The sequence below is a fragment of the Lutjanus erythropterus genome, chromosome 10 (genome assembly GCF_056507025.1).
Source record: "Lutjanus erythropterus isolate fLutEry1 chromosome 10, fLutEry1.hap2, whole genome shotgun sequence".
Taxonomy (NCBI): Eukaryota; Metazoa; Chordata; class Actinopteri; order Lutjaniformes; family Lutjanidae; genus Lutjanus; species Lutjanus erythropterus.
Window position 1 is genome coordinate 30,024,062 of NC_139326.1, and position 23,323 is coordinate 30,047,384.

Below are 23,323 nucleotides of genomic sequence, written 5' to 3' on the forward strand. Positions count from 1 at the left end.
TAATATTCTTATAACATGGTAATAACATACTATAACAACACGAGTTATTGTGTTATAGCATGGAACTATTAACATTATAACAAGATAAATAGTATACTATTATAAGAAAAATTTCTTGTTATAAAGTGATAATTTTGTACGCTGTCATAATGTGAAAATAACAATAAGCTTTTCATATTACAAGAGAAAATTGATCTGTTCTTCTGACGTGGCAGCAATATGCTTCCATAATTTTGTGCATGAGACATAACTTTCGTTGTCCATGAGAGCAAACAAAATTGCTTCACACTTTGTTAAGCATAATTTTTGGTGCCAGTCTGGTGCAGGACTGTAGGAGCTGAGACAGAAACAAACACTTTGAGAATGAAGGTAATGATGCGCAACAGATGACATTTAAATCAGAATTCTGACACACTGAAAAGAAAAAGGTCTACTTTCACATGCTCTTAACCATTTGGCATCCACCTGACTAAATGTTGATCAGCCAACTCAAACACAGAAATCAGAACATGCATTAAGTCACTTTAGAAACAACAGAAACAGTCCAAATGCTGTTTTAGGCATCCGATCACTGAGTCACTGCCAGATATCCTTCTTTGTCATTACAACTGTGCCCACAGTTTAAGGGAGATTTAGAGTAATCATTTGGATTCAGAAGTCAGAAAAAAAAAAATACAGTTTCAGTCTGACTTTGTCCCCAGATGGCCTTTAAGCCAAGCCCAAGCGTCTGCAGCTGCCAACCATCTGTTTACTTCAATATTTTGCAGGATTATTATTTACCACGCAGCTACAAATGACTCAATATTCTTCTCATATGTTTGTTAATTTTGTGTGAATAACCAGAATGGGGCTGATGATAACAGGTGCTATCATCCTTTCATCATCACCCGGGACATTAGCTCGGTTCATTTACCAAGTGATGTCCCCACAGTCCAGTCCACCTCCAGTATCTCTGCTTCCCAAGATAGAAGCAGATGACTGAGAGCTTCCTGCTCCTCTGTGTCTCCTGTATCTGCGTCACTGGCTGATAATCACGACTTTACCGGCAGCCTTCACTTGATGCTTTATCTGGACTGGGGAGTGCCAAAACAGATGCGCACCAATATGGGACCCACGTTCCCTAACAAGGGACTGTGTGTGGGGGGTGTCGGGATCTGGACACTCATCAGTGATCAGAGTATCAAAGGTGAGTGTGTCAACAAGTCTTCTCCTTTATTTAAATCCTCTGCACCACACACAAGACAGAAGAATGTGTGTGGGCTGGTTTTGGAACCACTATAACTTAAAAGTGTTTACCTCCTTACTCCTTTTATTTCAATTGTTCATGACAAACCCATGATGTGAACTATTTCCTTAAATAGTACCTGTCACATTTGATAAATTGGTGACATTTTGTGGCAAACAATGTAAGCTAAGTTAGACGCTTTGAAGTTAAAACTTCAAAAGTCAGTATTTGGAATAATGTCACATGGGATTGTTTTGTATCCTAGTTGTTCACTGTTAAAATATGAAATTGAGAGGATTTGTCATCTAAATTTGTAATTACACAAGGCTGTAACTTCCTTAAAACATTCTGTATATTCTCCACAGTCTGCGAATTCTGTCCAAGTCTTCAAGCAGAGTTTTTGCAGGTTTAATTTAGTTTAAGACCTATTTCAGGTTCATACTGGCAAAAAAGTATGAATGATATGCGACACATTAGCTGGTTTCCTACTGTGTGTTAGTGGATAATGGCTTCATGGTGGTTTTCCTCTGTAGCTGTTACAGCAGATACATTATTTTTTCCCAAGAACACATTCACACACAGTGTTAATTTATAAAAGCAACTTTAACAACATAATCCAATCATTTTTAAAGACCTGTCAAAGTGATATTTGAGACATTTTAAGGCCCCTTTTCAGACATTTTGTGTGAAAACCCTGTGCATTAAGCATTATGTTAAAGGTGTTCTTGGTATGAATGTAAACCTCGCTTTCAATTCTAATGCACCAGATCTGGAACTAAATACTAGACATACCTAGTAATGTGATGTTGTGTGGTATCATCAGCTGACAGCTCTTTCCAGTGAACCCTGTGAAGATGAGTGTTGACTGTGAGGTTATAGAAGAGGTTATCGGAAAAACTCTTCACTGTCCATCTCACTCTGAGGAATCCTGAGGGCTACACTTCACATGTGACCCAGTGCAGCAATACTGAAGGTTGTAGGTCCCTCTTAATCTTAAAGGTTCAGCATGTAAGACTTATGGGGATGTATTGGCAGAGTGGTGGAAACTATTCATCAATGGCCTACGTTCTGAGAGGAAAACAAAGGCCTAACTGAACTGATGGGCAGAACTGGAATAGAATATTCATAAGTATTTAAGCTCATTAGTGTATAATTACCTGAAAGCAAGAATCATTATCATCATTGTCATGCATATGTACGAAATGATAACTTCACAAGATCAAGATGGTTGCAGTTTTTAGAGTCAGGCGTCAGCTGCTCTCCAGTGACTTCAAATGCCTGGCTGACACCTGATCAATGACATGACAGGCTCTGATTGGCTCATTAGTTAAGCAGGATTGCAGATATAATAATCTAATGTTGTGCAATGAAGGTTTTATTTTCTAACAAGCATATCTTGTGGTTGATAACAATAAAGGTTCTTTAAAACAAGCCGTTGCAAAGTGCTTTACAAGGCAGACATAAAAAAGGACAGAGGATCATGGGAGACCAGGGGAATCTCTTTTACTTAAGATTTCATCAGCGATCAAGAACAAATGCTTTATTTCTTCAGTAAGAACTATCTGAATGCGGTCTGCAAAATACAGGTAGCCAACAGATAGTTCTAACAGGATATATACATTTCTGTCTCCACTTCCTGTTGTGGCTGCCTGGCTTCATCCACTTTCACCTCGAACGAGCCTACTGTGTTTTTGTTGCCTTCGAATGAGGTGCACATAACTAGACAGGGGATGGGTCCTTTAAACAGTCTGCCATGTTGAACCACCATGCTGCTTAAGTAGCCCAAGATAGGCAAACCAAACACTGGCTCTAGATATGGCCTTTCATGTCTTTTGTGAGTGTCATGTCCACCTTAGTTTCTCCTACACACTTGGAAGCAGAGGAGGAGACAAACAGTTTATTATCTGCAAGCTCACAACTGGAGGGACACTGCTTTCTAATCAAACTGTTTTGTCTGACTCTGCAGCTGCTGTAGTCTAACATTCACAGTTTGTGTAATCAAGTCCTTGTAAGAGAGAAGATTGACAAAAGGTTTACAGGTAATCATGATTGTGTATTTTGCATGTTCGATTTGTTCACTGTTAATGACACTTCATCTTGCAGTGTGGCATTATCACAACAGACATATAAACAGGTGTCAACAATCAAAGTGGTTGAGATTAAATGACAAAAACCAACCTTCTCAAACCAGATTTCCAAAAAGGTTCTTTAATAATAAATAGCGGCAAACTGACTGACTTTAAAAACATCAGTAGCTCTTTGAGGCGAATATGGGGGACAATTAGACACTTGAAGAGCTATACTGTCATTTGTTTGCTGTGGAATCTGATCACCATTTCTGGATACAACAAACAGGGCACGGGTTACAAAGAAGGTGCTGAGATGACTCAAAGTCACACCTTGTTACAAATATAAGCCTCCATGTGAATAGCACAATAGTTATAAACACTTATGAAGGTCCTTTTTGTGGAGAATTTCAAACAGGTCAATATAAATGTGACAAACTCAAAGGGGAAAAACAAATCTGTCTGAAATGTTTCGACAAACAAATGTATCATTTGATCCCACAAATGACGCCAGAATGTGAATTCTTTCCTTCTTGCTAAATGGCAGATAACAGAAAGCATTGGCCCCCCACACACATACATCCGGAGTAAACATTCCACACAAGCAAACACGAGGACAGACCTGGAAGTCCGTGGAGGGATCTAGAAACACTCACTGGGGATATCAGCTCCCATCCCTTCCCCCACACAGACACATTTTCTCTCTCCGTGGCTGCGGCGAGTGATGACGGGTCTCCGTTTTTACATTATCTAAGTGACAACCACTGCAGGTCCTGTTGTGCTTCTGGGATGGTACTGTCCATGCCTTGTCCGTTTATTTCCCCCAGTGTTCCCATTTGTGGTTTCCTTTGGACTGCTACTGTAGAAACAGTATGCTAAAAGCCATGATGACACAGCAGCACGCCACCCAGGGACTCTTCCGCTCACCTGGACAAAAGAAATCATGTTAAATTAGAGGCTGCATCATTTAGCAACATTTCATTGATATTATGAGAAACAGTATGACTTGGTGCAAGCTTACCTATTCTGGCGCACTTCCAGAAAATTCCTAGAAGCCTAAAAGATAAAATAATTATAGAAATTACAAGCAGGAAGAATTGTTTTGCATCCGTTTATTTTCAGGGCATCTACATGTATCAGTAAATTAATTGTAAGACTTCTTAAGTCTTTTTAATGCCACTGTATTATCAAATTTAAGGTCAATTTTTGCATTAAAATAAAAAACCAAATGTGAAAATACTGGCGCACTCTTCTACAATAAAACATACCGTCAGTTCCAATTTAAAGGTAAGGCAAAATGGCAATAACTGATTGAGTTAAATAACATCTGCCTAAATATATTAGTAGTGTGAAATAAATATATCTTAAGTCATTTAGACCCATGCATCATTACTGTGGTTCTCTAGTTTCAGTGGTTTTCAAACTTTTACTATCCAAGGCACACCAAAGGGCAAGTGAAAATCTCATGGTGCACATATATTCATATGCATGCACTGTAGCCTTTAACCTAACCAGGGTAGATAATGAGTAATCAGAGGCTGAGTTACTGGAGAGTGGGTGGAGAAATAAAATAATCAATCAGGGCCTTTGATGTGTCATGCTCTAATCCCATCATTCAGTAACCGTGGGAACAGTTAAAATCAGGGTTCACATTGCTAGAAAAATTTTAAAGAATTTTTTTTTAGGATACAGAATTTGCAAAGTACTAATCTAGTAAATGAAAAGTGACATTTTTGCTTAGTCAAACCCCACAGCACACCACATCTGGGAATCACTGTTCTATTTTACAGTTTATACATGGATTTTAAATAAATAGGTAAAGGCTATCCTGACACATTACCAGCTTGATTCCACTTGGTACAGCTGTGTTGCAGCCAATGGGGATGATATTCTACACAATGTGTGCGATTTCACAGTTCTATTGTGATTATCCTGTCTGAAATACTGATTGCTATCGGTGGGAATGATCATTTTTGCATTACAATCTTAATTTTTACTGAGAAAAAAATCCTATTAAGATTGTGATGATGTGACATTTGTTGGGGTCTGTACCAAACCAACATGGTTTCTTTCATTTGCAGAGAGATTTTAAGGGGCCAGGGCATATTAGCAGCACTACAGTACCTCATGGAAAAATGATCAAATTGACAAAATCTGAGCAAGTCAACATAATCGGGAGGGCTAAACACTCTGCTGATGAAGAGTTCCTAGTCGGAAACCCTCCCCTACCAACTACGGTGGTTCCCAGGGGACAAAGTTTGCAAACACAAAACCCCTAAAAAAGTGTGACACAATAACAGAGGCATTCAAATTCAACTTCATTCATTTCATTTCACCAATGATTAAATGTACAGTCACTTTGCCCTTGCAGCTGCTTTTAGGCCTTATCAAACACAGTTTAAGACATTTCATGACTTTTTAAGGACTTGTAGCCATCCTGATTTTACTCGTTTGTAAATGTGAACTGTCCTTTTACTGCAATAAAAAAAACAGGCAAAAATTACTCTGTTGTTATGATATTAAAAGCTAAAAAAAAGAAGCAGGTTGCTGGAGTGATATGTTGTAGAAACAGTAACTGCTAGTCAGACCTCTGTCAACACTTGATGACCATGATCACCTTTCTACAAAACCCAGGCAGCCATCAGATGTCTATTTCCATGTAAGGAATGTGCACAGAGGAAGAGAGGGGGACAACAAGTAAGTCGCATTATCTCTCGTGACAGCTGAGGCAAATGTAGCCTTCCAGACCTTCACTTTTTTGCTGCGTCTGTTGGCCTGTGTGAAGGTCTGTGTGTGTGCCTGCAAGTGTATCAGTGCACCAAATTTCTTCAACTTTCAAACTGACCAGATGGTGTCAGCATCCCATTGTCAGATTCTCTTTTATTGAACTACAATAGCCTGGTTTAAAGGTCGATTTTCTACAATTTAGACAAACTAATATTCTTTATAATGTATGCATGTTTTTCTGTACAAAACATTAATTCTTAGAATTAGCCTAGAGCTGGTATTCGCCTCAGATTCTACCACACAGGAATTATTTGCATAATGTGTGGCACCAGATCAACACAAATTGCGGCTCAAGCCTCAGACAACAAATCAATCAAGAGGGAGAACTATTAAATCACCCCATCTGCCACTCTCAGTCTCATGAGTTTGTCTGAAGAGGATGTCCCTCCCTGCTCCAATGGAGTGTGTGAGCAAGTGTGTGAGAATGTGTGCGGCTGTTCCTGGGCTGTGCCAGACTTATTACAAGTGAATCATGGAGTTTGTACATCCAAGAATAATAATGATCCAGTAATGATGAAAAATTAAGCCTTCTGCTACTTTACTCGCCTCGATGAGGAGCTGCTTATTAGTTGGAAAAATAAGCAAGTGTCTGTAGCAGCTATATTAAGTTGCAGAGGGAGGATCATTTTAAATTATAGGGCTTAAATATACATACACTGCATTATTACAAAGAGCAGCACAAGCAGCTTTATCACAGACCATTTCTTGTTGGTAAATGTTGTTGATTTTCTACCACAGACAGAAAGCAAACTGCTTTAGTAAACTACTTGGACCCAACTTTTTAAAATTAGATAAACTGATCATGACAGGGCCTTGAAGAGCTGAGCAAAGTGTATAGTACTTACATGACGTAAAAAATAATTTGCCTTATCATCTGCCTTAGCACTGTCAGTGATTGCTGAGAGCAAGCTGAAATTCTGGGGGCCACAAGATTACGATGTGATTTTTTTCAATGTCCTTATTCTACCCTGAGGCTTGGACTTATACTTTGTTTCGAGGCCATGTTTTCATTTTAACTGCTTCCATGTATGCTGTGACTAATCCTAACCCTTCTCTTCCTGTACAGGAAATGCTAACATTAAACTGTGGGCCAAAACATACTGCTAAATTCTGACCTTGCTCATTTGGCAAAAACGCTGTTGTTCGAAAAGTCAAAAGCAATTAAAATCCTTTTAACAGGAACTATTTGGTTTAATAACACATTTTATACCTTACAGAATCCAAATAATGCATTTGAAATACATTGTTATAAGCAAATACTAATAATAGGATAAAGAAATTTAAAGTGAACAAGCTTTGGTTCACTAGTGTGTTGACGCACTGATCGAAGCAACACAGCATATTGTAGATGATGAGTGTAGTAACACTTAAGTGATTTGGTTATGATTTTAGGATGGTATTGTGTGCCATTCAAAGACACAAAGATGTGTTTGGGAGGGTCAGTTAATCACTTTGAAGACTTCAAAATGGCAGCTTCATTGTTAAGTATCTGGAATAGCATCTGATCATACCCAGTCTTGTTCTTGTCTAGCAGGCTGGGAGCCAGCGCTCTGATGTAGGCACAGGTGCAGATCAGGAGGAGAATCACGGTTAGCAGTGACTGGAAGTTGAAAATGGCCGACTGCAAGATCAAAGAAAATGATACGTTATAAGTGATGTTCAGTCTGATCTGGTGGAGATAATGAGCAATAGGTCATACAAATTAAAACCACTGATTTCACAGTTAATTTTCTGTAAAAGTGACGTTATGTGACTTGTTGGGAGGAATGTTGTTCCAGCTGTTCATTCTGCTGCTGCAGTTATGATTGTCAAAGGCTTAACGCCAGATTGGGGGAGAGAGAGATTTTACCACAGCCTGAGAGGAAAAACAATCATCTTCAAGTACGTACATAAGATTCTGAATTAATTTCAAAATCTCATACTGCTGTATACCAAAACAGACCCTCAACATGCTCTGTCTGATTTTGAGCTATGTAGATTATTTGTATGCTATAGCAAACTGTGCACTCCACTTCATCACACTCACTATACTTCATAACATTGACTCAGTTTCAGATTTTGTGACTCACTGTTTGTTGTCTGTGTATTAAAAGCATAATTGTCCAGATTTTTACCACCTGTGTGTTTCTGCTGATGCTCCTGACATGGTGAGCAATTCTAAATGAGATTATGATGAAATCATAGTTTACCAGATTGGCAAAGTTAGCTTTTACCCGGTTGGTTATGACTTAGTGAGTGTGCTGTTTTGCAAGCATGCCATGTTAAGTTAGGAAATGCGGTTCAACTACAAATATACAGTGGAGTGAAGCTTAGCCGGCCAACAATACTAAACATCTCATAGACAGACGTAGATGTTTACAGTTGTAACCAGCTGTTTTGTTTTTTTACAACACATTACAACATCTATTTATCTGACACTTTAGTGCAAAGTGATTTACAGTAAGTGCATTCAACAATGCGGATATAATATAAATATATGAATAATAACGCATCATAATTACTGTAGCTTATTACTTTTAATTCTTGAAAAACTGTGGCTCTCCAAAGATACCAGAGAACTTTGCAATGTTTTTGATGCAACTTCTGTGTCAACTCAGAAATAGGTGCATTAATCTATTCTGAGTATCATTCTGGGGTGGTATAGTTTTTGCTCTTCTTAAAATGCAGAATTTACCTTTTTGACACTAAAGTGTATACGTAAGATTTATGTCGTTCATTTAGTCTTGTACTTACATGGCTTTATTACACTGCTGCCACAGCAAATTAGCACTGTATCATTACCATGACCTAATTGTTGACAAAATTAATGTTAATTCCTCTAAAATTTTTTGCACTAATAATACTTTTAACACTAATAATCACCTCACTTATAAATTCCCGTTTTTGCATGCTTATAAACAACAACCGTGTCATGCCTATCCACAGTATGTTGCTACTAGTTCAACCCCACACATATTCAAATGCATGCACCCTGTACTATGCAGGAGCTACGTGGCAAACACCTCCAAACATTGCGATGCTCGCATGCATCGTATTCATCCGAGATAATTTAAGCTTATGTATCAAACGACTGTCGCTAATATACGACAGGAAATAACGTGATGATATTAATCTATGATGTAAGGATATATAAAAACATAAACATAATGCGATCGCTAACTATATAGGCTAAAAGCTTAGCCTTTCCTAGCTAGCCAATACTAGTCAATGCTAGCTAGGTAGTTTAGCATTTACTATACGCCGTTTTACAACGCATGCTTGTATTATATGTTGTCACAGTGTATTGCCGATACAGATTACAAGTAGAATATGTGTTAAAGGTTATATTTTGAGACGGTGTAAACGAATAGAAGCACTTTCTTAATAAAAGCAAGCTTACCATTTTTGTTGTGAGTCAAAGCCACATCACACTTCCTGTTCTCTGGGAACTTACGTAACGTAACCAAATAGGTTTACGTACATACGCGTTGCGCCACAAAACTGTCTTTGCTGATTGGCTTAAAACACAAGAGTTGAAAGTTGAAACTTCTGTCAAAAACTGTCAACAGAGTAAGCGGCAGTGTTTTCAGTTTCATACAAAACGTGCTTCACTTGGACGTCGCAGTAATTGAACCATACTGTACCGTAAGTCTCCCGAGGAAAATTAGTAACGTTAAGTCTTTTATCCACAACAAAATTAAAGTGAATTTTGTCTGATTGTTAAGAAAACCATTTTAATATGAAAGCGAGAGATCCACTGCTGCACGTTAAAGATTTGGCACCGTGCTGTTAAGTGGGTATCATCTGCATTTATAGCTACTTTATTAAAATATAAAATATGAGGTATCATGGCAAAGAGAGGGAAATGAACATCAGTATTATGTAGCAAAGGTCATGCCTAGATATTTCTTTAATACGTGGCAGCCATATTGATATGAAACAGGAGGGTGGACACAGGTGTTGTCAGTGATAAAGGTCCTGCTCCATTTAGTGTAGCAGAGCCTTTCAGTGAGCCAGCATGCAAATGTAAGGGAAACTTAATTAGTATTACTGGTAACACCTGTGTTTACTCTTATTATTTCATGTCAAAATAGATAGTTGTGATTTTTGAAGTAGGTTTGACTGAAGTACTTATTCATAGTGTATTGCCTGCAGTCAGCTCGCCCCCAGTTTGAATAAGTACCAGAATCACTGAAGTAGGAAGCTAAGCAATATACCAGTGTGGACAGGGTCAGCAGCAAAATTAATTTTAGCCGCCAAAAAAGGCCAAAGTTGTTAAGGATTAATTATTAATCCATTGCCATTAAGAATGTAACAAATAATTCTAATAATTAGTTATCAGCAATTATGCCTCATTTGACAGTGTTTTGTCTGGTGGAGGCTTTTATTGAATAAGGAAACTCAAATTTAATCTTAAAATGAGAAAAGAATGACAAAACAAGAAAATTCCTAGGCCTAACTAAAAATATTAACTTCAGTCTAAGTGTATGTTATATTTAGAATATTATCACTGCTATACTTTTCTGCCAGGAAATTGCTGATAGGCAATATAAGATAAATTTATCTCTCTCCAATGCCATCAGACTCCGTTGCCAAACAGCTGGCAACAGTATTTTTACCTAGCTGACCATGAGAGTATTGGTCTACTGCTTTCTTGATTGGTTAGTTTGTTTCATTGTGTGACTTTGATGAATCTGAACTGACCATTTTAAACAATGAAGTCACACAGGAACAAACAAATTAACCAGTCAAGGCAGCGGTGGACCAGCAACTCCCATGTTCTGCAATATAACATTTCTGTGAGTGATATTTTGCTTATTATATATAATTGATAATTCTGGATTTCTAAACATTTTGGTGATATTTGACTTATTTCTAATTATATTTGAGCGACAAGATGCAAGAAGTTCATAGGATTGTATCTTGGTTTGGGCAGGCCCCTTCTGTGTGGAGTTTGTTGTTTTTGTGTGGGTTTCACTTCCTCCTCCGGTTTCCTCTACCTCTAACCAAGGCATTGGCTTAGAACTAGAGTTGGTCCCTGGGTGCTGCACAGGGGCTGCCCACTGCTCCATATACTAGGATGGGTTAACTGTAGAGACCGACCCTGTCCTCAGCAGTATTGTTTAGCTTCCTACAGTGGTACTCCTGCTGCTTCTCCAAGCTGGGGGCATGCGACCACCACCTACTGTAGCTAATGCACTGATTATAGATAAGTATGCCATACAACACAATTTCAAAAAGTAAATAAATAAATAAAAGTTTAAAAAAAAACAGCATATAGAGAAATCTGACTCTTATTCATAATCTGGGTCAGTGGCCTAGACCTTATTCTCTTCTGGTGACTTAAAGCAGAAATTTTTGTGGTCCACTTTTATTTCAGCATTTTCACAATGAAGTCTCCTCCCTCCAACAGGCCACAACAGCATCTTGATTGCATTTAAACCATGTTTCACAAATCTCCCTCGACCCTTCATTCACAGACACTCCTAGAAATCTCTTCATGTAAGAAGAAATCTGTCAGATTGTAAACCACACATGAATAATGTTTTGCATATTTTATTGCAGGAGCGCAGATGGAAACTTAGTGAAAAAAACCCCTCCTCGAATGGAGAGCGATTTGAAGAGAGAGAGGAAGGAAGTGTAAGCTTTAAACAGATTCACATTCCTCTTAATATGTTTAAGTTTTATAGTCAACAATGCACTGACCAATTTAGGGTACAATACAGTACATGCACGCCTGGATATGGTGGTCAAATTGAGGCTTGATGTAGACTTGGTATATGCAATCTTTATTTCTGAGAGAGAACATCAGGTGAGACTGAGATTCATAGTTTGATGCTAAGACTAAAACATTCTTTAAGCAATAGTAGATTTTCTTTTTGAGTTTTGATGGTAGACAACATGATACTGGAAGTACTGCAGGGACAATGGTCACGTAGTTTCTGTGCAGTATTTACCCTTCAACAAAATCTGCAAACTACAGAGCAGATGAGAATGAAAGCTAGGCTGATTACCTGCCCACTGTTGTGCTGTCACAGGTTGTATTGTGCCAGGGTCTTTATACTTTTTCACAACCATAATCTTCACTGAGAATTGCACACCACTTGTGGCTGAGCATGGCTTAGGTTTTAAGTGTAACTTATTCCTGTGTGAATATTGGAGATGTGGAAATGACCTGTTATTGTGCAGCTGAATCTAGGTTTAGCAGCAAGTTGTTGTATGCAGCATTGTACGGAAGAGCTGAGGTCAGGAGGACAAACCGATGTATGTTTGTTTAAAGGGATTGCCCTCTTGTTGAAATTAGTCATCTCTTCAATGATTTGAATGCAGAGCTGAAGTTGGTGTGATGGCTGTTCAGCTGTGGCTCATTCCTGTTTGTTGCTGTAGACTGGAGACCTTTTTTCTTTGCAAACAACAAGTGGTACAGTTTCTTTTTTTAATTATCTGCAGTCACCTTTTTCTTCTGTCTTTAATAGGACAGCTGAAGTGAAGACAGGAAAGCTGGGGGAGAGAGAGGCTGACACACAGCGAGGACTCAGCCTCAGTACATGAACAGTCTACCAGGTGAGCTACTGGAGTCCCCTGGTAGTGTGGTGCAGTTTCTATTCTGAAATGTGTTATTAACTTAAGTGTGTGATTTCAGTTAGATCTACACTAAATTATGTAAATTTAGGCCTTTGACTTGTAACACTAAACTATCAAGCGTACATTTTCTGTGTAGAAGCACTGATGCTTTACAACTTCTTTAGCTAAAGTTTGCTGGCAGCAGTAGCTCTTATGTTGCTCAGCTTCTGTTCTCACTTAATTTGTCACCCAGCAGTTTAAAAGTGTCATCGCAGCCAGCAGTGTCATCAGCTCAACTTGCTTTGCCTGTGGGGAACATTGTGAAATGACAGATGGCCAGGGTCCAGTTAATAAACAAGCTTTAATAAAAATGTTATTTATCGGATAATATGAATAAACATTAAAAGGCCCATAACCATTTTTTTTGCTTGAAATTCATTATTTTCACTTGGTGGAACATGACCCTGACCCATTGCTACTACATCACTTTCTCAACTGTAAGCAGTAAGAATATGGCCAAAGTATTAAAAGTGTCCATGACTAAATCACTGTGATTTCTGTTGTTATGTTCAGGCATGCATCAGTCAAGTTATGGTGACACTCCACTAATTCTTTCCCTTACATGATCATTGTATATGCCGGTTCTGATAGATTTTTAGATATACAGTTAAGCCAGATTTATTTTACTATGCGTTATATTTGCTTTCCATTTGTCAAGTGGCTTAAGATGGCCAATACTTGGAAAGAATGATGAGTAATAAGCTTTGGCAGAGTCTGATTCTGTTTAGAGCAGCCCTTCAATCCCTGACTGATCATGATAATAGTGGACAAGCCAAAGAGTTTTCCTTTTCATCTTAAAACCATTGTATTGGAGAAAGCATGAGGGGAAAGCCCAGTGAAAGGACAGTGAGAGGACCTGCCTAATTATCACGGCCCATTAAAGAGACAGTTAACTGCCTTGGCTTTTTTCTGCTCTGTATGAGCTCCTCATTTAAGACACAAGATGCATAATTAAAAGGCTTTCTTTGTGCTCAGTGCTTCCTGCTCACAGTTATGTCTTACAGTCTTCATATGTGGCAATGCTGAAGAAATGACAATGAAAAGGCTGAGCAAAAAAATTACAGAGGGAGAAAGACAAGAGGATGAAGGCTGTATGTCAAGGCTGCAGGCGAGCATTGGTTGATAATTTAAGCATTCCAGTGATTGTGTCTGCTGATCAATTAACTGAACAGGAAGAGTTCAGGAGTGACTTTGAAGGTTTTGCTTAGCTCTCCATTCTTGACAGACTGCGCTGTTTGTTTAATTGGAGTGTCCTTCTGTCATTACCACAGGGTCATCGTCCCTGCGCAACAGATGTTACAGTAACTAATGAGTAGCTGGGCTCACTTTATGAGGTTAAAGTTGAACCCTTCAGCTCCCTCATCGTGTTCAGCCTTTTCATCCAGCCACACCCCTTTTTGAAGCACAAAGGGTCAACTTTAATCTGTTGCACGGTTCTTTACTGGAGAGGGCACATGTGCATGCCTATGTCACATCTCTGCTGTATGTCTCACGTTGAATAACCTTGACCACCTGCTCTGTCAGCGTATATGGTGGGGGACAAAAAAAAAAAAAAAAAAACGTGCTGTCACATCCTAACTTATAGCACAGTGTCCGAAGGCGCTCATTTTCATTTTTTCAAACATGTCCAGCTCGGCTAACTGCCAATTTAGCTGTCCTTTTCCTTCCATCTCCACACACTTTGCCCTGTAGTTAAGCATGGAAGATATCCAACTCACCTCTCACTTCACGTGGAAGCAGTAATGACACGTTATGGCCTGGACATCCGTAATCAAGTAAAAGTTTCTCAAGCCCTTTGACAAGAAAAACGATATATATGGCCAGAAAACCAAAAGGACATTTCAGAACAGTCTCATGGATCATATTGTGAGCCTTAGATTAACATCTTTTGTAACTGATCTGTTTAACATTGGCTGTTTCTGGCTAGAGACTTGACTTTAACTTCAGGACTTAGTCAGCTAGCCTTAGGGCATGGTGACATTACCAAACAAGCTTGCTCAGTATACTCATTGAACAGTTTAGTATTGGCAAACACTATAAAGTAATTCTAAGAGCATGCATCCCACGAGTTTTGCTTTGCTCATTGCGGTCTGGCATGCCCATGGATGAATCAGCCTTAGATGTGCTAGACTGTAGCAATAGATGATTGACAGGTTACTCCTTCACTCACATCAGTACAGTTCCTTACATGTAACTGAATGCAGGACTTGCAGGACTTGCATTCTTCTGGAAAGGTCACATTACTCCCAAACTATCCACCAAAATCTAAGTAGGTCTGAGATTAGAAAAAGTTCACACAGCTTCATAATAATGGTTCATTTTCGTTATCTACAGTGTAACTTGGTTTGAGAGCTAAAAGCCACTGGAAATACACAATAGCCTTCTAAACATGTTATTCATGTTCTCATCTAAAAAGTATTAGAATTCAGTTTTAATTCAAATTCCAAATATGGTATTTATTTTTATCATTTATTATGAAAATTATGCAATTACTCCCACAAACCAGTCATAGAAAGTCCATATTAGTTGTTCCACTCAAGTGGGTGTAACAAAACTTCTCTGCTCCAGTCAGGTTTAGTGTACTGTATATTTAGAGCATTTTCACCACTTTGCCGTCAGACAGCCTGTTTCAACGGGAAACTGAAGCTACCTCAATGCTGTCTTCACAGCCACCACCTCCAAGAGTCCTTTGAAAAGAAATCTTGTTCGACCAAACAGTTTTTCACTACCACTGCCTCAATCCACGGCAAGTCTTGTTAGTTCAGACCTGGACTAATGTGTTAAAACACCAAAGTCACACAATAACAGAAATAAACTAACCAGTCAAGGCAGCTGTATGTCGGCAACTCCCGTGTTCTGCAAGGTAAAATGACTGATTTTGTCCAAGGAGTCTGGTGGCTTGAAGAGAGCTTAAATAACAACTTTTTTTTCTTTAAGTGGTCCTTTTTTAGGTGCTTTAATTTAACACTGGGAAAGGTGTAGAAATCCTGTGAGTAATTTATGTACTGTAGATCTTTGGATAAATGTACACACCAAAAGTTGTGTATTAAAGCCTTTTCAGGCTTTAATATTCTTCTATTTATCTTTAACAGCATGTAATTACCTTGCTGGTGGTCAGAGAGCCCACACTCCTGCACAAAAACCTGCCAAAACCTGTTAAACTCCATGTGGTTCCACTGACTCAGAGAGACCCCCATTAAAGACACACACAGAGACATTTATTACCAAATCCAAGTGGTAAAACAATGGGGCACATTGATGCAACTTCCACAACCTTACAATATCAAAATGGATGTCTTTGAGGGAGGTCCTAGGACGCAATACTAATAGCTGACCTACGGAACATCCTGAACATAATGCAATTGTCACATTGCTGGAAAAATGACTCACAATGACGTCTTATTAAGAGTTTCTTAATTTCCATCTTTGATTTTCTGCAGGTCATGAGTGGTACAGTACGACAGATCACTGTAACTACTGATCCAGACACCCCTTACTTCCTGCGTGTGGACTGGGCCATAGACTTAGGAGCTGGATTCACATTAGCTCTCACCGATGGCAACTCAGCATGGATCGGAGAAGGTAGAGAAAACAAAAACATGTCAAACACTGAGGAATTATTCACAACACAGATGTGCATCTTTTGACCATTGACTAGGATTGTCTGCTATTCATCAGATTTTCCAAACTCTGTAAGCACCTGGCTGAACCCCATCTCATAATATTGTAACTGTTGGTCCTTTAACCACAAGGACAGCAGTGACCTTGTTTCATCGTCCCTCTTCACTTTGGTGCTGCAGCTTACAGGTGTTTTATGTAGATTAAACTCTACAAGGCTTGTCTTTGTGTGTGTGTGCGCGTGTGTGTGCGTGCGTGTGTGTGTGTGTGGGGTTACACATGCGTAATCACGAGTACATTTTCTCTGGGAGGACACCTGGAACATAACTACTCCTTAGTTTTCTATTGCTGTCCATCTGCAGAGCTGACAGGCAGAGATGGGGTTGTGACAGCTATGTGCGGGCTTCTGGGTTGTCAGTGTTTCTGTGTTTGATGTGTTAATTGGGACCCTCAACCCCGTGTGAGCAGCTGTGCAACAGCTGATGACATTCCCCTTGGTTTCTCTGCATGCTTCCTTTTAAATCGGCTTTCACGTGCATTCATGCATTACTACATAATTAATGTTTATAGTTTTGCTCTGCAGTCTGCTATCACCTCTTTGCCCCCCAAGTCGGTTCCTCTCAGATGTACGACTTAAAAATGATGCAAAAATGAGAAAAATGCCTTCTTTGTGTCCAGTTTCAGAAGACGAGGTGACAAGGGAAGCCGATGATATGGGAATCACAAGGAAAAAATATGTTGAGGATCTTCTTCAAGCACTGACAGGAGGGGAAGGAGGAAGGAGCCGAGGCGTAGAGGAGGTGTATTCTTTCCACCTCACTCCAGATCACTGTCATCTCTCATATCAGAAGACCTGTAATGACATCTTGGTGAGCACAAACTTTAGGTAGAATTTTATTATTATGATGTGAGTGTTGTAATGTCCTCACTGTTAACTAGGGGTGGGCGTAATGGCCCTAAAACAATTTCACAATATTTCACGGTATTTTGCAGTCACTATATTCTTGATGATAGGACAAATTGCTGAAAAATATTTTTGATGTAGAATTAACAATAGTCGTTGAACACTTCTCGTTGGATTTTTGGCTCTCCTTGTGCTCAAAGAGTGCTTCTGCTTGAGGTGGTGAAATTGTATTGCCTCCTTTTGCTGTTACATCCTTACTGCACCTCCTACATATTAACTTGTTTTATTATTTTCTATCCGATCTTTTGAAATCAAACCACTTTCACGCTACTAAAGTCACTTCCCCTTACCTTAATATTACCACTATTAATGATATGAATTGTAATATTGCCATCATATGAATTTTTCTTATCATGAAAACAATTGTAACAATATATTGTGAACAGTATGATATGACACACCCTTACTGTTAACAGTATGGTCACGCCAATAAAACCTTCACATTTTTAGGTTTTAAAGTTAGTGTAGTCAACTTTAAGCATACCTGTGAACAGTAGCTTTAAGGCTGTGTTCAGACAGAAAACTGTACTGCATAAAAAAATAAAGAACCTTTTCTTTCTTTTTTCTTCAATGGATTAGCTGCATTGGCACCGCAGTAATGGCGATGTAGAGGGCAAGAAGTTCCATGGCTGTCTGATATATTTCCAAGTGCATATTTCTGGTAAATTACTTTGTAATGTGTTTGACATACTTCTGCTGTCAACCTTTTTCAAACTGCCCTTTCTGGATGGCATTTCATTGTGTCACAGTAACCGAGACAACATGCCTATACCAACGCCACCAACACTAACTGAAGGTAGCACAAGAATCAAAATTGCAGCAGTTATTAAAGGTCCAGTGTATAAGATTTAGGTCCATGTATTGGCAGAATATGGCAGAAATTAAGTATAATATTCATTCATGTATACTCATCTGAAAATAAGAATCACTGTGTTTTAGTTTAGAATGAGTTATTAATATCAACAGAGGGAGTGGATCCTCCTCCATGGAGGCTGCCATGTTGGTCCGGCATGTTTCTACAGTAGCCCAGGACAGAGAAACCCGCTAGAGAGGGCCTTTCGTGTTTTTCGTGGCCACCATAGGTTCTCTTACATGCTTGGCAGTGAGGGTGAGGCAAGTTGGTTAGAATCTGAACCACTCACCACTAGTTGCTACTAAAACTTTCACACTGGTCCACAACTTCATTGTTTGTAGATGGAACACATTGTTAAGTCTACAGTTTGAAACTGCTCAACCTCTGCTGCCAACATATGGCACAAAGTTGGACTGGAACTGCAGCTCTGTGGCTCTTAATTGGGTGATATTGGAACTGGAACTGATGTTGGGAACTTAGCTTCAGACATGTAGTAATGAACCATCTATGAGATGCACCAGGTTGTGTGAAACTCAAGTGTTGAGGAATCTGCTGTAAAGATCAATTTCAGAAAGTTGTTCTATGTTCTATGTAGACCTATCAGTAGTTTACCCTTACACCCATACACTTCCCTTATGTCACTGTTCCCTGAGGATAAACACATGTAATGACATACAACAAAATAGAAAGGAAGTCTTGTATTTTACAGGGGGTTGTTAAAAAAGATAAGGTTTATAGTCTCCCCACATCACAGCAGAATTAGAAAGGATTGGTTGCCTTCAGGCCACAGATAGAAATCATGCGGTTTGTTCAGTCATCCAATAGCAATAAGGTAGTTGACTAATGGCCACAGCTCATAAACTTGATGAAGCTATCTTGTGTTAATGTAAACAGTCGGTTCCCAACATGAAAGCATGTCCCTTTTTGAATTTAGGCAACAGTCACTGACAAAAACTGGAAATGGTAAGTCAGAGACCGTGTTAAGGCGATTCTTACATAGTTCACAGAGAGTGACAGCTTTGATGGAGTACGGGTCATGGTGCTTTCGGTGTTATTCTTCCAAATTGTGAGCCGATGCTGTTGCCTGCAGGGAACAGGTCACTGGGGGTCCTGGGACTGCTGTGCAGGTAGAGGAGACCAGAGGGAAAAGGCCAGGGGGTTAGGAACACTGTAGAGACCGTAAAGCCCTGATTTATGGACACGGTCGTCCCCATCTAACAATGTTGTTTAACAATGTTAGACAACAGTTGATTAGAGCCTTTTTTCTTTTCTCTTCCTTTCTCAAACTCCCCCTGGCTTTCTTTGTTTCTATGAGTGTGGGCCATGTATACAAGCGTGCCTATGTGTGCACAAGTCCATGTCTGGACACGCGCGGACAGAACTGTTGGTTTGACTGAACTAATGGTTTTGGGTGCCATACTTTTCCACTGTATATGACTTTCTTTCATGTAACTACATCCCACATTTCAGTAATGAAATTATGATATAAAGTATAGCAACGTAGTACATAATGGCACTTAATAAAGGCTTTTAAAAAATCAAATATCAGATGGAATAAACCATTTATATCAAATTACTTTCACTGCATTTTTGATGCCTCTTCAAAAAATCCCTCAGGATACTCCATCAGATCACTTAAATGTATTCTGAATGCATCCCATTAGGGTTTCAGCAATTAAATCATTATTTAATTAATTGCCAACTATTTTGATAATTGATTAATCACTTTAGCTTTTAAGGGAAACATTTAATAAACTGATTTCAGTTTCTGATATTGAGGTGTTTGGTCAAAAATAGTGTGATGTTTGATTTTGTTCCTCTTGCACAGCCCCACTGTTAGGTGGTCTAATTTGCAGAAAGGCATGATATTCTATAAGATCTATATGTTAACACTATTTGAGAATTCGTACAGAGAAAATGCTTTGATATATATTGGCATATATATTGTATGTTGTGGAATAGACCCAAAAATATAGATATTATTTCTGAGCTGTATCATCCAGCCCTACAAAATAGTTTAATAAAGTCTTTTTTACCATTTGCCCAGTCAGGTAAGGGAGCTGCGAGATTTACCTGCCAGAGATGGCATTTGACTTCCACTGGGCAAGCGGGCAATCCTTATTGTAGAGCTTCTCATTTGACTTTTGTATTCCCACATTAAACAGTTTCACTGGTTCTAATATAACAGAAATGAACTCTTATTTGTGAAGGAGGTATTTTTTTGTTTTTTGCATAAGGAAAAAGTTGTTGCCAATAGGAGCAACTAGACCACACAAAATGATTGACAGTGGCCCAAATCTTTTAAGTCCCAAGTGTGCTTTTTAAAAATGCTCACATTGTTGCTGACAGTAATCATCACTGTATGTGTGTGGTAAACACAAATCCAAGAATCCGGGGGGACTATTTGCATTAAGTGCAAACTACTACTCTTGTCTAACACCTGCTTCTTTTCTTCTTTTCTTCTTTTTTTTCTCTTGCTCTCCCTCATTTTTTTTTGAACACGTCAGAGGTTAAAAAGTGGAACATATTTTCCCAGCCAGATAATTTCAGGGTACCGCAATGACCAAAGATGAGGCAAGTTTCCTTTGGGAATGGAAGAAAGGTGGTTAGAGACAAAACAGGTGGTGAACTTAACCTGACATTAATATTTTATGATTATGACCCCAGAACTTGTAATGATGAATGTAATTTGGGCATTTGTTGTTAAAACTACTACTAAGCAGGTGTTTTACATGGCTAAGTCAGACATTATCTCCTCCTAAATGTCTTTTTAAGTACCAATCTGTCAGTAGTGGAAAAATAAATATTTCAGAACCAACACTTGCCAATAAAAACACTTTATATTTGCAAACACTTTATATTCTTGCAGATTAAAGACTTGGATTGTTTGACTGGAATTGATTAATCATTTCAGTCATTTTTCAAGCAAAAATATCAAACATTTTCTGGTTCCAGCTTCTTAAATGTAAGGATTTGCTGCTTGTCTTTGTCATTTATGATAGTAAATGAAGAGTCTTTGGGTTTTGAATTGTTTGTTGGACAAAAGAAGTAATTTGGAGATGTCACTTGGGGTTCTGGGATATTGTGAAATTGTTAGTTGCAGCCCTATTGATTACACAATTGTATTATATTATTTGAGACTTGAGTGTGGCCTTCTTTATGTTACATAAATCAGTTATTGCCTCTTCTTTTGTTTGATAAAAAGCACAGGATTTTTTAAATACATGATGTAGTACTGTGCCAAGGTGCATGATGGTCACTATGTGTTTGATCAATCAAGAGGCTTGTCACTCTGTCCTTGGGAGGCACTTACAGCTTGGTTCGTACTTCAGACCGGGGAGATTAGGAGATAGCTGTGGTAATTGAAGCCACAGGATTCTGGATGAGTCTGGGTGGATGAATGTGACTCTGTTTGTTCCACATTTGTCCAATTAAGAGGCTGTGCATCTTATTCTGACTGAATCATCCCAAATTCTGGAGTGTGAAAGTACAAAATGTCAGTAGTTACACAATAATGTATACAATATATTTTGTGAGTGTGTTTGCACATTCACAGTCTGCATTTGACAAACTTATTTACAAACACTAATATGATAGATAGATAGATAGATAGATAGATAGATAGATAGATAGATAGATAGATAGATAGATAGATTTTTTTTTTCATACTCCACTTTTTGGGTTGTTCTGTAGGAATTTTGTCAGCTGTTTGAATTGGCTTAGTAAAACAGTGCTTCAGTAGTCTGGTCATATCAGTAGCTAACCAGCGATGAGTGCTGTCCGCTGTTTTTATAGAATGTCAAACTAAAAGGTGCAAAGGAATCAGGATGTTTGTGGCTCTGCAACGTTGTGTCGCACTATGGGGATAAAACCTGGTAGCCAACATGGGGCCACCTACATGGAATATTTGGTGGCCACAAAGTGTCTTTTACTGCACAAATTCCAGTTCAAGTGCCTAATTTTGAACTGTTCTTAGCACAATTTGCTAAATGAAAAGCTGGTCCCTAGCTTTAACCAAAAAATAGCACCAAAACTGATGAAAATGCAGGCTGGTTCACGAGAGAACACCAAGGTTCCAAGGATTTTGAACAGAATGAGTTTGAGAACCAGAGCTTATGTGGTGGAAAAGGGCCCTAAGTAAAGGCCCTTTTGCCGCCACAATCCATAGGGCCATGGTTATTGTGATCCATGCAACAAGCACCATCTGCCAACTTGTAGAGACTGATAATTGAATGACATTAGGTAACTGTTAATGTTGGTCATGTTTTTATATGCCCAAACAGAAAAGCCCACAAAACCCAGTTCCATGAAGTAGCCAAAATGCTTTTATTGTGGTTTCAGAAAAAAATAAAATATACTCAGTCATCTGACCATCAAAGACAAAAGTTTGGACAAATTGGTTACATGTTTGGCCTTTACAATTACAATTTTTGTTCTGCTTTTCATGCCTGTGAAATAGTGGTGCAACTGGATGCCAGATTTGTGTCCCGACCGCATTGAAGAGTCACTTCTGCTGTCACCAGCAGCAACTTCCACCTCCCAGCAGTTTTTCATTGAGTTTGTTTGTCTGGTTGATTATTACAATATTCATGTGGGTGAACTGTAATAATGCATTTCTGCCTTGTTACAAACATCTCTGAATGCAGTACTCTAGGCAGATACCCAAGTGAAAGTAACTATTTTAACTATTTTCTTTTACTATCTTCTCTTAAATTGCTTCAGTGTTTATGGGAACAGTCATGTTATCGGGAATGGGCTGACTGCTGACGCCCCTCACTTCCTGCTCTTTATCTGGCCTCACGCCTCTGCACGGCGGAGGAGGGAGCTGATGGGACAAGCTGATCGCCGCTCAGTGCCCACACTTCCCATACTGAGCACCCTTGCCCAACCTTGAATAGCCTACTGTCGCTTTGATGATAATTTTGAAATAGAAAAAGAACAGAAAAAAGGGGATAGAATGACTGACATGTTCCCTGTATTTTTGTCCTCATATGAAATCAGATAATAATAATATAAACATTAAAATGTACTATTATGAGCTGGAGTTTTTGTTAGTCATTGAGATAAATGAACAGCTTTAATCTGAATTTCCATGATGGGAACTTCTAATAATATTATTGTTTGCTGGTTATTAATTAATGGGGTTTTTTGTTCTCTGATACATGGGAATAAGTAGTGGGTTTGGTCCCCAGCAGTGTGTTGGAGAG

The 23,323-nt window shown here is 38.8% G+C and overlaps 2 protein-coding genes across 3 annotated transcripts in view; one reads left to right on the plus strand and one right to left on the minus strand.

The window, feature by feature from the left end:
- Positions 1–3,257: 3,257 nt before the first annotated feature.
- Positions 3,258–9,544, minus strand: tmem167a (transmembrane protein 167A). Its single transcript, XM_084729003.1, has 4 exons — positions 9,458–9,544; positions 7,590–7,699; positions 4,313–4,347; positions 3,258–4,218 (listed from the first exon to the last, which is right to left on the minus strand). The coding sequence occupies exons 1-4, from the start codon at positions 9,458–9,460 to the stop codon at positions 4,148–4,150; spliced, it is 219 nt and encodes a 72-aa protein (XP_084585129.1). The 5' UTR covers positions 9,461–9,544; the 3' UTR covers positions 3,258–4,147.
- Positions 9,545–9,633: 89 nt separating this feature from the next.
- LOC146320675 (DNA repair protein XRCC4-like) overlaps positions 9,634–23,323 on the plus strand; it is a 30,689-nt gene continuing 16,999 nt past the window's right edge. The window contains exons 1-5 of one of the 2 annotated variants that reach the window (XM_084729005.1): positions 9,634–9,702; positions 11,623–11,697; positions 12,534–12,621; positions 16,122–16,263; positions 16,978–17,168. In XM_084729005.1, coding sequence (XP_084585131.1) covers positions 16,125–16,263; positions 16,978–17,168 — 330 coding nt within the window. In that variant the 5' untranslated portion in view covers positions 9,634–9,702; positions 11,623–11,697; positions 12,534–12,621; positions 16,122–16,124. The remainder of the gene's footprint in view (positions 9,703–11,622; positions 11,698–12,533; positions 12,622–16,121; positions 16,264–16,977; positions 17,169–23,323) is intronic. The other variant, XM_084729004.1, reaches the window with a different exon arrangement.

Excerpts from the sequence above, each read along its gene's own strand:
- tmem167a (XM_084729003.1), bottom strand. Across the intron at positions 4,348-7,589 it reads CTAGACAAGAACAAGACTGG|GCTTCTAGGAATTTTCTGGA; the intron begins GTATGATCAGAT and ends TTTATCTTTTAG. Across the intron at positions 4,219-4,312 it reads CTGGAAGTGCGCCAGAATAG|GTGAGCGGAAGAGTCCCTGG; the intron begins GTAAGCTTGCAC and ends TCTTTTGTCCAG.